At 43.3% G+C, this 13,282-nt stretch overlaps 1 protein-coding gene across 5 annotated transcripts in view; it reads left to right on the forward strand.

Moving 5' to 3' along the window:
* Positions 1-202: 202 nt before the first annotated feature.
* MGLL (monoglyceride lipase) overlaps positions 203-13,282 on the forward strand; it is a 69,136-nt gene continuing 56,056 nt past the window's right edge. For 3 of the 5 annotated variants that reach the window (XM_013951979.2, XM_013951981.2, XM_013951980.2), the window contains exons 1-2: positions 895-1,232; positions 1,806-1,944. In XM_013951979.2, coding sequence (XP_013807433.1) covers positions 1,223-1,232; positions 1,806-1,944 — 149 coding nt within the window. In that variant the 5' untranslated portion in view covers positions 895-1,222. Of the gene's footprint in view, positions 388-425; positions 727-894; positions 1,233-1,805; positions 1,945-13,282 lie in introns of those variants that run through there. The other 2 variants (XM_067303306.1, XM_067303307.1) reach the window with 2 other exon arrangements.

Raw genomic sequence — 13,282 nt, forward strand, 5'->3', positions numbered from 1 at the left:
GGCGCCTCCCGGCCGAGCCAGGGCGCTGCCGGCCGCGTGCCGCGCCGCCCGCAGCCCGGCCGCCACCCGCCTCCGCCTCCGCGGAGGGGCGCGCACCGCGGTAGCCTCGGGGCGGCCGTGCACGGGGGAGCGCGGAGCGGCCGCGGCGCCGCTGCCCTCCCCGCCCTGCCGCTCCACCCTCCCGCCGCCGCCGGCCCCAGTGCGCCTGCCTTGCCGCGCTCCTGCCAGCCGCGGCTCCGCCGGGCAGAGCCGCCCGGGCTGCTCGGGCAGCGCGATGAAGCCCTGAGCCGCGGCGGGAGGCAGCGAGCCGAGCCGAGCCGAGCCGAGCCGAGCCGAGCCGAGCAGAGCGGGGGGCATCGACCGCGTCCCGGCACCGCCCGGCCACCGGTAACTTCCCTTTCGCCGCTCCCTCCGGCTCCCCCGGGAGCAGCCCGGCGCCGCGGCACCGTGCGGCGGAGCCGCCCGGCTTGGGCTCTCCTCGGGGAAGCGGGGAGGCTCTGTGCCTTGCCGAGGCAGGAGGATGCGTGTGCGGGGTTTGCATCACCACCCTCTTGCCTGCAACCTGGGATCGCGTTGGTGTTTGAATCCCTCCTCCTCCCTCCCTCCCGCTCCCCCGTCTCGCAGCTAGAGGCTGGTGAAGTTGGGTTTGCACACGAGATGGCTTCGCAGCGGAGATCGCTTTGAAAAGATCTCCCCACTTCCCCCCTTCGCCGTGGCCTTGAAACAGTAAGTGACAGGAAGGAAGTAAAGTTGCAAACAACCTGCAGCAGCAGTAACTTTCTGGGCTGCTACAGCTGCATGTGTTCAAGGTGCCTTTGATGTGTGCAGCAGCTTCTGGAAAGTGGACTGCAGCTTTCCCACTCATCAGCCCTCCCTCTCCCCCACCCTCCCAACCTCCCCTCCCACCACCGCCACTTCAGCCCACACACGCAATTTGTTTGAGAAAAACTGATGAAATGAACAAGAAGTGGTGAATTACCCAAGCGACTTTCCTTAAAGAGCGATCGAGCCTGGGAAGAGGAGCTCCAGCGAGCCCAGCGCAGCCCGCACGGCGCACCGGAGCTGGCCAGGAGGGACCAGCCGGCAACTGAGCGGGGACCTGTGGGGGCTGCATGGTTGGTGGAGTGTTAATGTATCTCCACAGCGAGATGCAAAAAGCCTTATCTGCTTGCATTTGACTTGCGATGCCGGCTTCTCACTAGAATGCAAACCCTTGCACAGGATGAAAACAGGTTTGTTACAAATTCTCCTGGAAATGTTTCATTCCTCACCACCACCACCTTCCTGTTCGAGATGTCAGAGAATATCATAATAATGACACAGTGGCAGATACCTCTGCTGTGTACCCTTTGCTGTTCTTTGGAGATGTTAAGGCAGAGATAAATCTTTTATGCAGCTGTCTTTTCATATCTGTAGCGGTTGTTGCACAATCTGCACTTGATTGCAGCTAAAATATTCTTTTTAAGATCCGTTTCACAAAATGATGAAAAATAAACACAGATGGGAGAAGTGGGGGAGAGAAAGCTGTAATGAAGTAGTGATGGTGGATTTATCTTCCCTCCTTCCCCTCTCCAATGCCCTCCCCCAAAATGTGAGCCTTTTCTGATCACAAAATGCTAGGCTTCGATTTTAGAGCAGTAACGATTTTTTTGGCTCTTTGGCTGGGATGTAGAGGAGAGACTTCCATCAGTGGTGCTTGCCTTACTGATTGACTTTCTTGAATGTCGGTCGCTATTGAGCCCATCAGCCTCTATCCTGCCTTCATCTCTTTTAAAGTATGTCTTGCTTTTTCCATCACCTTGCAGGTCATTCTTCCAGAATGCCAGAGGAAAGTTCACCAAAGCGGAGTCCCCTAAACATCCCGTATAAGGACCTGCCCCATATCATCAATGCTGATGGGCAGTATCTCTTCTGCAGGTATTGGAAGCCAGCAGGAACTCCCAGGTGAGCACTTTCAAGCAATACTCTTTTCTACTGTCAGTAAATAAGATTCTGTTCATGTAATTATTATTTATGGCATGACTGGCATTATAGGGGTGTGTGCATACAGCTTTACAGAACTGCTAAGAAGACATTTCCTTCATCTGAGAAAGCTCCTACTGTAAAGACTGTATTGTCCAAACCTTTACTCACTCAGGTAGGCCTTACAGATGTGAAACATAGAGTTACTTTCATTTTATGCACAGTTGGACAGGTTGGCAGTGCTACAGAGTGGTACACGTGTCTGATGCCTATCAGCGATGATAAGTATCTTCAAACTATTACCGCAGACAATCAGAGAGCAATGAGATATAGGCTTAGGGATGTCTACTCCTTTTAATTTTCTTAGTGTCAACACTTTAAACAGCAGCATCTGAATTCAGTTTGAACAGTAATTGCAGAAATCTCGGGACAACAGACAGGATTTGGCTTGACTGGATTGTTTTTTGGGGGTGTTTTAAAATTTGTAGTTAGTAAATGATTTAGGGAGCTCCTTCACTGGAAACTGTCTGTGATTTCAAAACTGAAGTCAGTAATAAACACAAAGAATCAGAGAAATTTAAATAATGCCTTTTTCATAATTTAAATAATCCCTTTCCTGTAATGGATTTCTATGCTGATTATGTGCTGATTTTGATCTGCCATAGAAAGCTATCTCAGTGTTGCTTTAGATGTTTATGATCTTTTTTCTTTCTGACAGTATCTGTTTTAAGATTCTGGCTTGACATATATTCCTGCATGAGTAGCTACTTTATAAAAATCTGGGTATCGTTTTATTGTTGTCTTTTTGTGCAAGCCAACAGGATAAGCTATAATGATTTTGTACAGCTAGGAAACATTTTAGGAAAAAGTTGCTCAAGCAGTAGTTGGGAGTTAAACTTTTTCTTTGACTACCCAATAGATTAGACATCCTTCTATGTGCAAATCAGCCTGTAAGTGTGCTGAGAGATGGATATGTGTCCAAGCTACCTGGCTTCAGGTTTCATGCCAACCAATCTACAGGGCCTCGTGAGTGACATACATTGTGGAAGTGATATGCAAGGTGGGCATGCAGCTAAGCAATGTCCACTGCTACCCTGTCCCCAAGGAGGAGGGTGGTGCCCACTGTAGGTCAGTTGTGTTGACTGGGCTCTAGAACATCCGTCTTGGTTTAAGATCACCTGGTCTGCAGAGCGTTTATTAGTTACTTCTAATTGCTGCCATTCAGAAATAGGAAAGAAACTTTTTGGCATTGATATTTTGCATAGTCCTTGCACCAACCTAAAGATTTCCTCTACAGAAAAAAACGGGTATCAAAACAAGCTTCTACTGTGAAACCAGCCTGTCTCGTATTATAATGCTAATTAATCATTAACTGCCCACAGTGTTCTTCACTGAGTTATTGAATTGCTCTCTCTTTTCATTTTTAATTTTTTAGCAAATTAGTAGTGAAGGAATATGTCTTTGATCAAGAAATGAAAGAGTGATAAAGAACTGAAAGTTAAAACTTGGTGTCTAAGTCCTCCGGAGAGTTAATTTTTTTCAGGGCTCTGTGCACCAAGCAGTTAATTGAAAGAGAGTTTGCCCTAGTTTTGTGACAGCAAAGTAGATGGGATCAGTGTTGCTCATTTACAAGTGGTTCCTAGGTGTGTGTGTTTGTGCGTGCATATTTGTGTATAAGGCGTGGGCATACTGTTTATTATTAGCTCTTTTTGCATTGTTATGTGTGAGAGAGATTGTAAGTAACTGAATAACAAGTTAGGGCCTGGATTCTACACTCAGGAATGCTCTTGAAGTGCTTTGATAGAAAGGCAGACCAAAAATACATTTTTTTCCCTCTCACTTTTCATAAGTAGCTCCGCTTTTTCTGCTTCATGTGTAGAAGCTCAGCAACTTTCATCTAATTTTAAATGTTCAGCAAAAATGGTACACATATATAGGGAGAGAGAGAGACACCTCAGGGGACTTTTACAGGCCCATTATCAGTTTATTCTATTTCTAATACTGAAGGCAACTCTTTCGATCTTCTAACTCAATTGTTGATTCAGGTTGAAATCTTAACATTAATGAGTGATGCTATAATAGTCAAACGGCGGGATCTTTCATTGATCCATTATGTATCTAATCCCAGCTAGGCTATAGAAATACCTTTTCATTGCAGATGTCCGAAGGTTATCATTGACTTGGCTTCTATTAGAATAGAACTTATCATCCTTGATCACCCCCTAGGGAGAAAAAACAGGATGTCTGCCAATGGAAAAATTAAAAAGTAGCACTAGCCTGGGGTTGAACAGCGAACAATGGCTAGGCACTCTCTGAGAACGGGGCCAACTGACAGACATTGCCCTTCAGAGCTGCTGCTTTGCTTTTATCTCCTCAAGCAGGCCCACAAAGGTGGGTAAGGGCTGTGGTGGACTAATGTGCTGTAGCCTTTTTTTAAAACGATTTGTCAGGAAGATGGGAAATTTTGTAAGGATCTTCTGCTTAGCGCTCACAGATACCCAGGCTCTGATCCTGTGTGGCGTTGATCTGACCGATCAGCCCCTACTGGTGCACATATGGAAGCTTTGTTATAAGTGCCACTGAGGCCAAGGTTGTCGTGCGAGTGAAAGGCACCTATTGTGAGTTCCTCCGCAGGGTCTGCTTTGTTTTGAAGAGGGATTTAGGTGATTACTTCACAGGAAGCTGACACACAAAGGCACTCAGATGTCATAGTGATTAGATGGGGTAGATAGAGCAGATATTAATGGGACTAAGGAGGGAGGGTGGCAGTGTTTTCCACTTACTTCTTTTGGGGGCGGGAGGTCACTCCCAAAAGGAGAGCTGGGGATTGAGTGTTCTCTATTGCTGTCTGCTCACAGCAGTGCAGGTGCAATTTCCCCAGCAAGCAGCCTTGCAAGCTGCCCAACTTGTTGAGCCAGTTTCATCGTAAGATATAATTAAGTGGTCTTGTTGATGCAGCATAGAGAAAAGACCAGCATATTCTGGTGTCGTTTTCTTGTATCATGCCAACAGCAGGATTTATGGAGCGTGACAACAGGTAACTCTTTGGCACTGGGTGCTCTCTAGTAAGTGCAAAGCTTAAGATCTGGGCTAGGCAGAGTAAGTTCAGTGCATTTTAATGTTGTTTGGAGGAACGCAATCACTGATACCAAAACAGATTGAGCTCATGCCTACAGCATGTCCAAGTAGCTGAGGAAATCCTACCTTAATGGGAAAGTAGTCTTCAAAATATAAACAAAAACAACAGCTCCATGCAAGAATAAAATCTCTGCCACCACTCTGAGTGGTCTGAGTCAAAATATGAGGTAATAGGAGGCGAGGAACTAAGAGACCATGTTCTGTTCCCAGCTTTCGGACAAAGCTGCTAAGAATAGAGGTGGGACGATGAAGAGGAAGGAAAGCAGGGAGAAGTCAAGACATTTCCTTTGAGGCCCCTAAAGGACCTGGAGAAGTTCAGAGATGAGCTTCTTTTCCTCTCTCTTCTGTATCCCCTTAGCCTTTTCTGGATGCTTCAGTTGTTACTGTCACTGCTTTCATAAGTACAAACAATTTGATCTGGGGCACTTTCAGCCCCTCTGTGTGACCTCGAATAAGTCCTTTGAGATTTATCAACCCAGCTTAGTTTTTTAAAGATGCTGATAACCTGTAGCCACCATTGACTTCAGATAGAGACAGTTATGTTCATCTCTCCCCCTGTAAATAAGTATAAATCAGTTATTCTAGGTTGGACGCTCGAAGCTTGGGACACTTGCAGTTAGAGGATGCTTTTGAAAAAGTGGATCCCAAACGTCTTTGAATGTGAGCTTTCTCGTCAAGCAGAAATAATAATCTGGCTAGCTAGCTTGGCACTTGTATGTCTCTCCACCTAGTGATCTTTAGGTACACTTACATGATTACTAGCAATTGAAATAGTCTGCCTGAAGAGGCTGTCTGAAGATGAGACACACAAGCAGGCCACATAGGTGTTCAGGGTTGCTTGTTGATGTGAAGCAAAAGGGATTGGCTCAACTTTACACATTGTGAACCCAGTGCAAGTGTTTGAGTATACCCTGCCCTTGTAGGAATTCTTTCAGTTCTGCATCCGAAAAGGGTGATTAAAAATACAAAACGAAACAGACAAAAACCACCCGCTTTTGTATTTACATTTTATTTGGATTTTACTCTTTGAAAAATGCCTGCTATTCATTCTGACTTGTTAGCACTGAAAGACCAATCCAATAAGAAGAAAATATATTTCTCTCTTCCCCAAGGACTTTGCAGAATTGCCTGTGGTGCAGAAATACAAACTCCCTTTATGCTTGAACCAGCCCTTAAATTGTTGAATATTGCTTGCTGATTTTGGCACGTTGTTACCAGCATTTCTATGGCATTTCCAGAAAAACAGCACAGGTCCCAGCATGAGCAGATGACAAAGTTGAATATGACTTTCAGACCCTTCCAAAATGAATAAATAAATAAATAAATAAATGAACTGAAGCAAAATCAAATCCAAAGGAAACAAGTCACTAATTGTAATGGCTTCAATTATACTGTGCAGTGTTAGTCTCTAGAAATAAAAAAAATAGCTGTCTGGTGCATTAAATACATTTGTGTTCCATTTGGCTTCTTTAAATCAGTGGTAGTCTGGCTGTAAGGGGTGGCCGAGCAAGGTAGCCTTCTTAAAGGAATTTCTAATTCAGTGTCGCTCTGGAACAACACTTTTGTTTGTACTAATGAGGTCAACTTCAAACAAATGCACAAGGGCCAAAATTGTCTGGTGCCAAGTGACTTATATCCGCATAGTTAGTCCTAGGATGAATTCGGTTCCCTACATACACAGTGCACAGGGGAAATAACAGATTTTTGCTTAAGGATTGTCGTTGTCAAATCAACATTCCAGGCTGTACTTGCTGTATTGCTATTGCCTGTGTCTCTGAAGCCTCTCTTCTCCTATTCATCAACTGCATATATGTTCCTTTAATGCTTATGTTCTCTTTGCTCCGTGTGACTGCTTTATTCATTGTGAATGGGGCATCCTTTTGGCATTTCTTCTTCATTTCCAAAGGGTGGGCAAATTAACAAACAAGCTTCACCTAAGAGGGACTCTTTGACAGACAGGAGAGCAGCTTTGATTCTTGCTGTAGATGTTTCCAACAGCTTTCATTAGTAGAATAATTTTTTTCAGTCCCCACAAGAATGTTCCACAGAAACAAATCTGCCTTTGTTTTGCCGCGGAACCCAGGAAAAAAACAAATAAGCTGCTTCATGAATAACAATTGTTATTAAACTGCCCCTTTTGCTCAGATACCTGCACTGTTCAGGTCAGCATCTGGACAGAAGCGTGCAACTCTCCTGTGAAGACAGTGCAGCTTTGTGGACGCTGGTGTGTGAGAACAAGGTGACTTCAGCAGTTCCCTGTGGTGAATCTCAAAGTAGTAAAATTTCATCCTGGCCCTGAGACAATAGAAGAGAAAGCAAAATCATTCTTAGTGCCACTAACTAGGTGAATTCTTGGGAGCTGTGCCTGGTGAATATCATCAGATGTGGTGGCAAAAACATGAGAAAAGAAGACAAATGTTCTTGAGATTGTGTTGCAAGACTGAGTTTCTGCTCCTGATTCTGCCAGAGACTGAAGGCTAAACACACCTTGCTTCTCTCATGCAAATAGTTCATTTCCTAGCAGGATTACAAGCATGGTCAGTACTGGCTTTGTATCGTGACCCTGATGGAATTCCCCTACCTGGACACTCAACAGTTAGTGCCCTGCCTTCCCCGCCTGCCTATTCCCATCAGCTTTTTTTAGCCTGAGCAGGTTCTGCACTGGCTTTCCTCTCAGACTCTATTGCATACATTTTCTTAAGATCACCAAGCTTGGGAGCACTCTAAATAATTAAGTTATTTCTTCAGAGTGACACAATAGCTGAAGCTGACAAACACATCAGTGTTATCAGGGTTCCAGATGCAAGAGTTCTTTATTTCACTAGCACAAGAAAGATACAGGTTTAGACAAAATAATAAAAACAGCTGCACGCAGTTCCTTGCCTCAGCTGGAACTCGCTCTTGATCTTCCTTTGGGACTGACCAGCAACTCTTTTAGATCACTGTATGTCCACATCAAGAGCTGGCTGGTATAGTTGTGTTGGCTAGAAGAAGGCAATTTTTCTAGATGCCTGTTGCAGAGGAATTGGCCTGTATTTCCTTGCAAGTTCCCCTCAAGCTGCTATGGTTTTATGCATTTTGGAGCCAGCACGAACATCTGATCTCTTTGTTCTTCTGGGGAAATTCCGTTGTTCTAAGACCTGTCCCTGCAGACACATTTGGCTGAACTGGCTTCCTTAGGTTCAGTCACCCCATTGTCCTAATGTGCTTCCTTCCACTTGAATGGAAGCCATCAGTGTTTAACAACCTTCTATTGTTTCTTATCCAAGAGATGTGACACAACCCTGATAGCAAATGGCTGACTCTTCATACCCTGAAGTAACCAAAGAGAGACTGTTGTATCCTACCCATCAGACTCCATAAGTTATACTTGGGCAGATCCCCTCCTTCATCCCATCTGTTCTACACGCCAAAGTTATATCCTTATCTATACATCCCTACCCCTACTCAAACAGTATGGAGATTCTTACACCATAACAATATGGCTTATTGCTCCATAGGAAGTAAATTACCACTACCAGGGTAAAGTTTTTTGACATCACTAAAACTATATCCTTCCTGGAGTTTGTTCTTGCAGACCAATAAAATCTGACTCATGAAAGAGTCTACTCTTTCTCTACAATAGAGAACTACTGGTACTGGTACAATAATGCCAAGCACCAACTGTAGGCTTCTCCTGACCATAAACACCTTCTAAAGCAACCAGTCCTGGTGGAGTCACTGGGTAGTGGTGTCAGAAAGGTCTCACTATCCAGATGGACAGTAGTACCGCAGGTATGGCCTTGGGAACAGGCAGGGAGCACCCCGTGGAAAGCAGTCCTGATGGCTAAAGTGCACTCTGGTCAGATTTGCCTGCCTCCAAGTCTACTTCTACAGGCTATCCACAAAATAGCTAATAGCAGGAAGGTGGATGGGTCTTGGAGTGTGAATATATTTGTTTCTTCTAGTCAGATGCAGTACATTTATGGCCAAAAGGATTCATTATTGTTTTTGCTTGTAGCAGTCGTCATGGTAGATTTTCTGCAAACGTAGCTGTTTTCAGTGTCCCAAAACATTGAATAATACCATACTTCATGATTACTTCCATTGGAATAAAAGGGACTTCCCTTCTATGTGATAGACATTTGCTCTTCAGCCAGGATCTGTCTTCATTTGTGTTTGGCAGGCGCTCACTTGATGATGGGAGCCTCTGAATCCTCCCATCCTATCAAAATGATGGCAAAGGCAGATTGCTAGACCTAAAAAACTTTGTGTCAGATAACAGAATAAAGAAGTCAATGAGGAGAAGAGAACAGGCAAAAAACATGGTCAAGACAGTCATTAGCCAGTGACACAATGACCAGTGTTTTATGGAATCACACCCTTAATTTGCCTGTGCTTTGGTTTCCTCATCTAGAAATTGTATAATCATCCAGGCAAATGATGAAATGGGTTCATTGCAGAGGAGCCTGAAGTCGCTGTATGAAAGTTGCTAGAGAAATTAAGCAATTCTTTGAGGTTTCCTAAAGGAAACCAGTGCTTGCTATTTGAAGACTGCTTGTTGTTTAAAGAGAGATTTTTAAAATCTACGTAGTGATGCATTAGGTGTTCTCTGCTTTTCAGCTACAATTGTCCCAGCAGCAATCTGTTAGAATAAAGAAAAGAGAACAAAAAAAAAAAAAAAAAAAAAAAGGAAACAAAATATTGACAGCTGGGCTAGAGCCAAACATTTGGAGGTAATAGTATAGTAATCTTGTGTTCCAGTATTGAATATGGGTGGATAAGGAGAAAATGCACAAACTGCTATAGAGTTGATAGACAAAAAAGATTACTGATCTTTTTTCAGGCATCTGCCTGACCTATGTTAAAAAGGGCTTGTTCTGTATGCTTTCCATCTTCCTTGATCAAAGTTGAAGCTTGCAGAGTGGGGAGAAAAAAACCTTAAATCCTTGGCCTTTTTTAGAACAGAAGGACAATTTAATTTGCTGTAAGTATCAGCAGGTTAGCTAGCTCACCAGCTAGAAAGATAAGCTTACTTTTCTTATTTTCAACATATTTTTTACCTTTATTATTCAAAACTACCTCAGTGACGTTTCAAATTCATCTGTCAAACTCCAGAAATCTGCAGTGGCTTAATTTGCCAGGCTGAAGGAGTGAGGAGTGATGAGGAAGCAGTAAGTAATTAAACTACTGTAGAGATAACATCTAGCTGACTTAATGGTTAAGCTTTTTCTTCTTTTTTTCAATCTTGTGTGAAAGCTAGTCTGCAATATTTGGCATATTAAAAACTGTATTCTGAGCAATATTCATAATCTCATTTCATTAAAAGGATGTTCAAGTGATCAGCATTTGGTCGTCATCTGGCCCTCCACAAGGAGTACTAAATATCTGAAAACATGTTGTCCTGAAAATGCACATATTGTCTTTCTGATATTACTAGCCACACACAGGTTCATTAGGACAGAAAGCTTTTAAAAAATTTACTTTTCCTTCCCAGTTTCACTGTGGCCCAGGACTGGAACTCAGCAAACCTGTGGTGACATTTTGGCTCCACTGGTAAACCGCCACTGATTTCTCTAGAGTCAGGATTTACCATACACTGCATTTCCATCCCTGCCACTGGCATGCTGTATTGCCGTGGACAAGGCTTTTTACCTCTTGTACTTTAGTTTACCTGGCAGTGGGAGGAAAGGTTGATCCTTCCCTGGGATGGGGGAATGGAGTAGAGGACCTTTTGAGGCCCCATTCATTTCTGTGTCCAGTGATTCTACCATAACAATAGTTGCCCCCTTTGTAAAGTGTTTTGATTTTTGTGAATGAGGAGTGTTGTACAAAATCCAGCTGTTGTTATTATTTATGCTATTTATTTACTAGTCACATTTCTCCAAGCTGAGGAACTGAAAAAAATCAGTCAGCAGATTCACTTTGTTTATATTGAATTTTACTTTCAATGTTTGGGGAATGTTAATTTGCTAAACACTACTCCTTTCCCTAAAATCAGTAGTTTTACATATTAAGTAGAAGCATTATATCATTCTTAGGCATAGGTTTACACTTCTCTTTTGAAGCTTAATTTAAGGTTTCTGACCATCAGAGGTTTGCTTCTTCGAGTGTGACTTCTCCTGTTACTTTATGGAAGATGGTCATATCACTCAGCACAGCTAAATGTAGCATCAAGGCTCGTTTACATTTTGCTAAATGCAAACCATTTTCAGACATGCCTCTCTTGCCTGTTATTGCATCGGGCCATTCCACGGCTTTGCAGGTAGCCAGCGAGCCTCCCTCTTGCTTGGTGCACACCTGCCAGCTCCCAAGCATCACGCAGGGAACTCGCGCAGTTGCTTCTTGCCTCCTCACCCCCTCCTCTTGTTCACACAGTTACCGAACCCAGGTCTCTCCTCCTGCCCACGACCCACACGGCAAGTGCAATGGATCGACCTGCTTCCGAGACCCCTGTGCCTCTGAAGCTGTGAGAGGCCCTGGTGTCGCTCTGTAGCGATGTAGGTGATGAAACGCTCTTCCCTTCCTGTTCCATGATGTAGCAGATGCAGACATCACATGTGATCCCACACGTGGTGTCTTATAAGTTGGCAGAAGAGAAACTGAAGAGGAAAGACAAAACATCTTCCCTGCTGTTATCGCATACATCAGCTCTGGCATTGTGCTGGCAGAGCCAGGACTAGCACTGATGGGGTTAATACTTGTAATACTGAAAGTATTTGCTCTTGATATTGTTAAGGCTTTTTAAAAGTGGTCACAAATATGTGATATTTCTCAGTTTCTGGTGAAGCAATCCACATAAAACACAGCGTTCCCGCAGCAGAATAACAGCTTGTGGTTTAAATAAATGTTGTTATTTCTGCCTTGCTGTAGGTGTACATGTATGTTTTGGTTCGGTGACTGCCAGATACTGTAAATGAGTATTGATTTCCTTTTCTATTTTAAGCTTTACTGCAGAAAAGGCATCCCACATGCCTTTAGCTTTCTTTGATGGTACCTAAAGTGACTGCAGCCAAGGGCATATCTAACTAAATACTCTTTTATTTTATTTTTATTACTCATTCCCATTCTAGCAGTTGCACCCCAAGCTGGTCAAGGCCTCATTCAACTTCTGGTGTTTAAAGCTATTACATCTAGCTCTTTTTCAGATTGAATCAACAGGACAGTGTTTAAAACTAGTGGCAAGAAGTTCCTTATTTACATTAGTGTGGCAGCCCTTACTGCCATAGGTGAAGCTGCCTTGGTGTTAGAAATGAAAGAACGTTTTAGGAAGCAAGCCTGCTGAGCTAAAGTCTTTGGACAGATAAATTGACTCAGTGTGACCAAGAAATAACACAGACTTGGATTTGGCAATGGTAGACAGAAGTCTCTATCCATTTGTTAATGTGCAAATCATCTGTAGATAAACCACTGCATCTCAACGGTATTTCAAATTTACGTTGATTCAAAGCATGAATAAATGTTTCAGCCTTTAAAGCATATGTTCCAGTAATCACTGTCTTAACAGGATTACTGTATGTCACGTTTAACTGTTTACATTCAACTTACTCTCCTACCTCAAGTCTGTGGCAAACATGGAATACTAAATTAATTAGAACATGCTCAAAGCCTTGGCAAACGCTTTGCCTGTGACATTACTAATTTCCCAGAGGAATAGTTCCTAATATTGATTTTGACACAGCCTGTAAAATCTTTCTCTGCATAGATTCTTTTCATAGCTGGCCAGTGTTGAAGTGCAGCTCTGGGATATGCCGAGAGAGGATTATTCATTGGAAATTAATGTGCTTAATCTCAAAGTATGTTAAAATATACATAACTGCTTTATGATTAAGAAATCAATCCTTGAGTTTCTGTCTCTAAGTTTATAGGATAATTCCATACTGGCTTTTGGAAAATCACTCAGAAAAAGATTGGCTTGAGGAGACTCAGGTTATCTGTGACATCGATTTGACTGAACTTGACTTTTTACAAGTTAGTCTTTTTGTTAAAGATACCCAATTAAGATTTCTGTCAACAGAGAAGACCACAGACAAAATTGGACGAGAAAGGTAAATGTGAGGAAGGGTAATTGCCTCTGTGCGGGAAGTAATCAAGAGCTCCTTAGCACATTATGGTGGAATTGCCTAGTTACAAACCATACTATGAGGTCTAAGTATTTCAGGGAACTGAGGCTTTATGTTCTGCTTCAAACCACTGCCATAGA

This window comes from Apteryx mantelli, chromosome 12, assembly GCF_036417845.1.
Source record: "Apteryx mantelli isolate bAptMan1 chromosome 12, bAptMan1.hap1, whole genome shotgun sequence".
NCBI classification, from domain to species: domain Eukaryota; kingdom Metazoa; phylum Chordata; class Aves; order Apterygiformes; family Apterygidae; genus Apteryx; species Apteryx mantelli.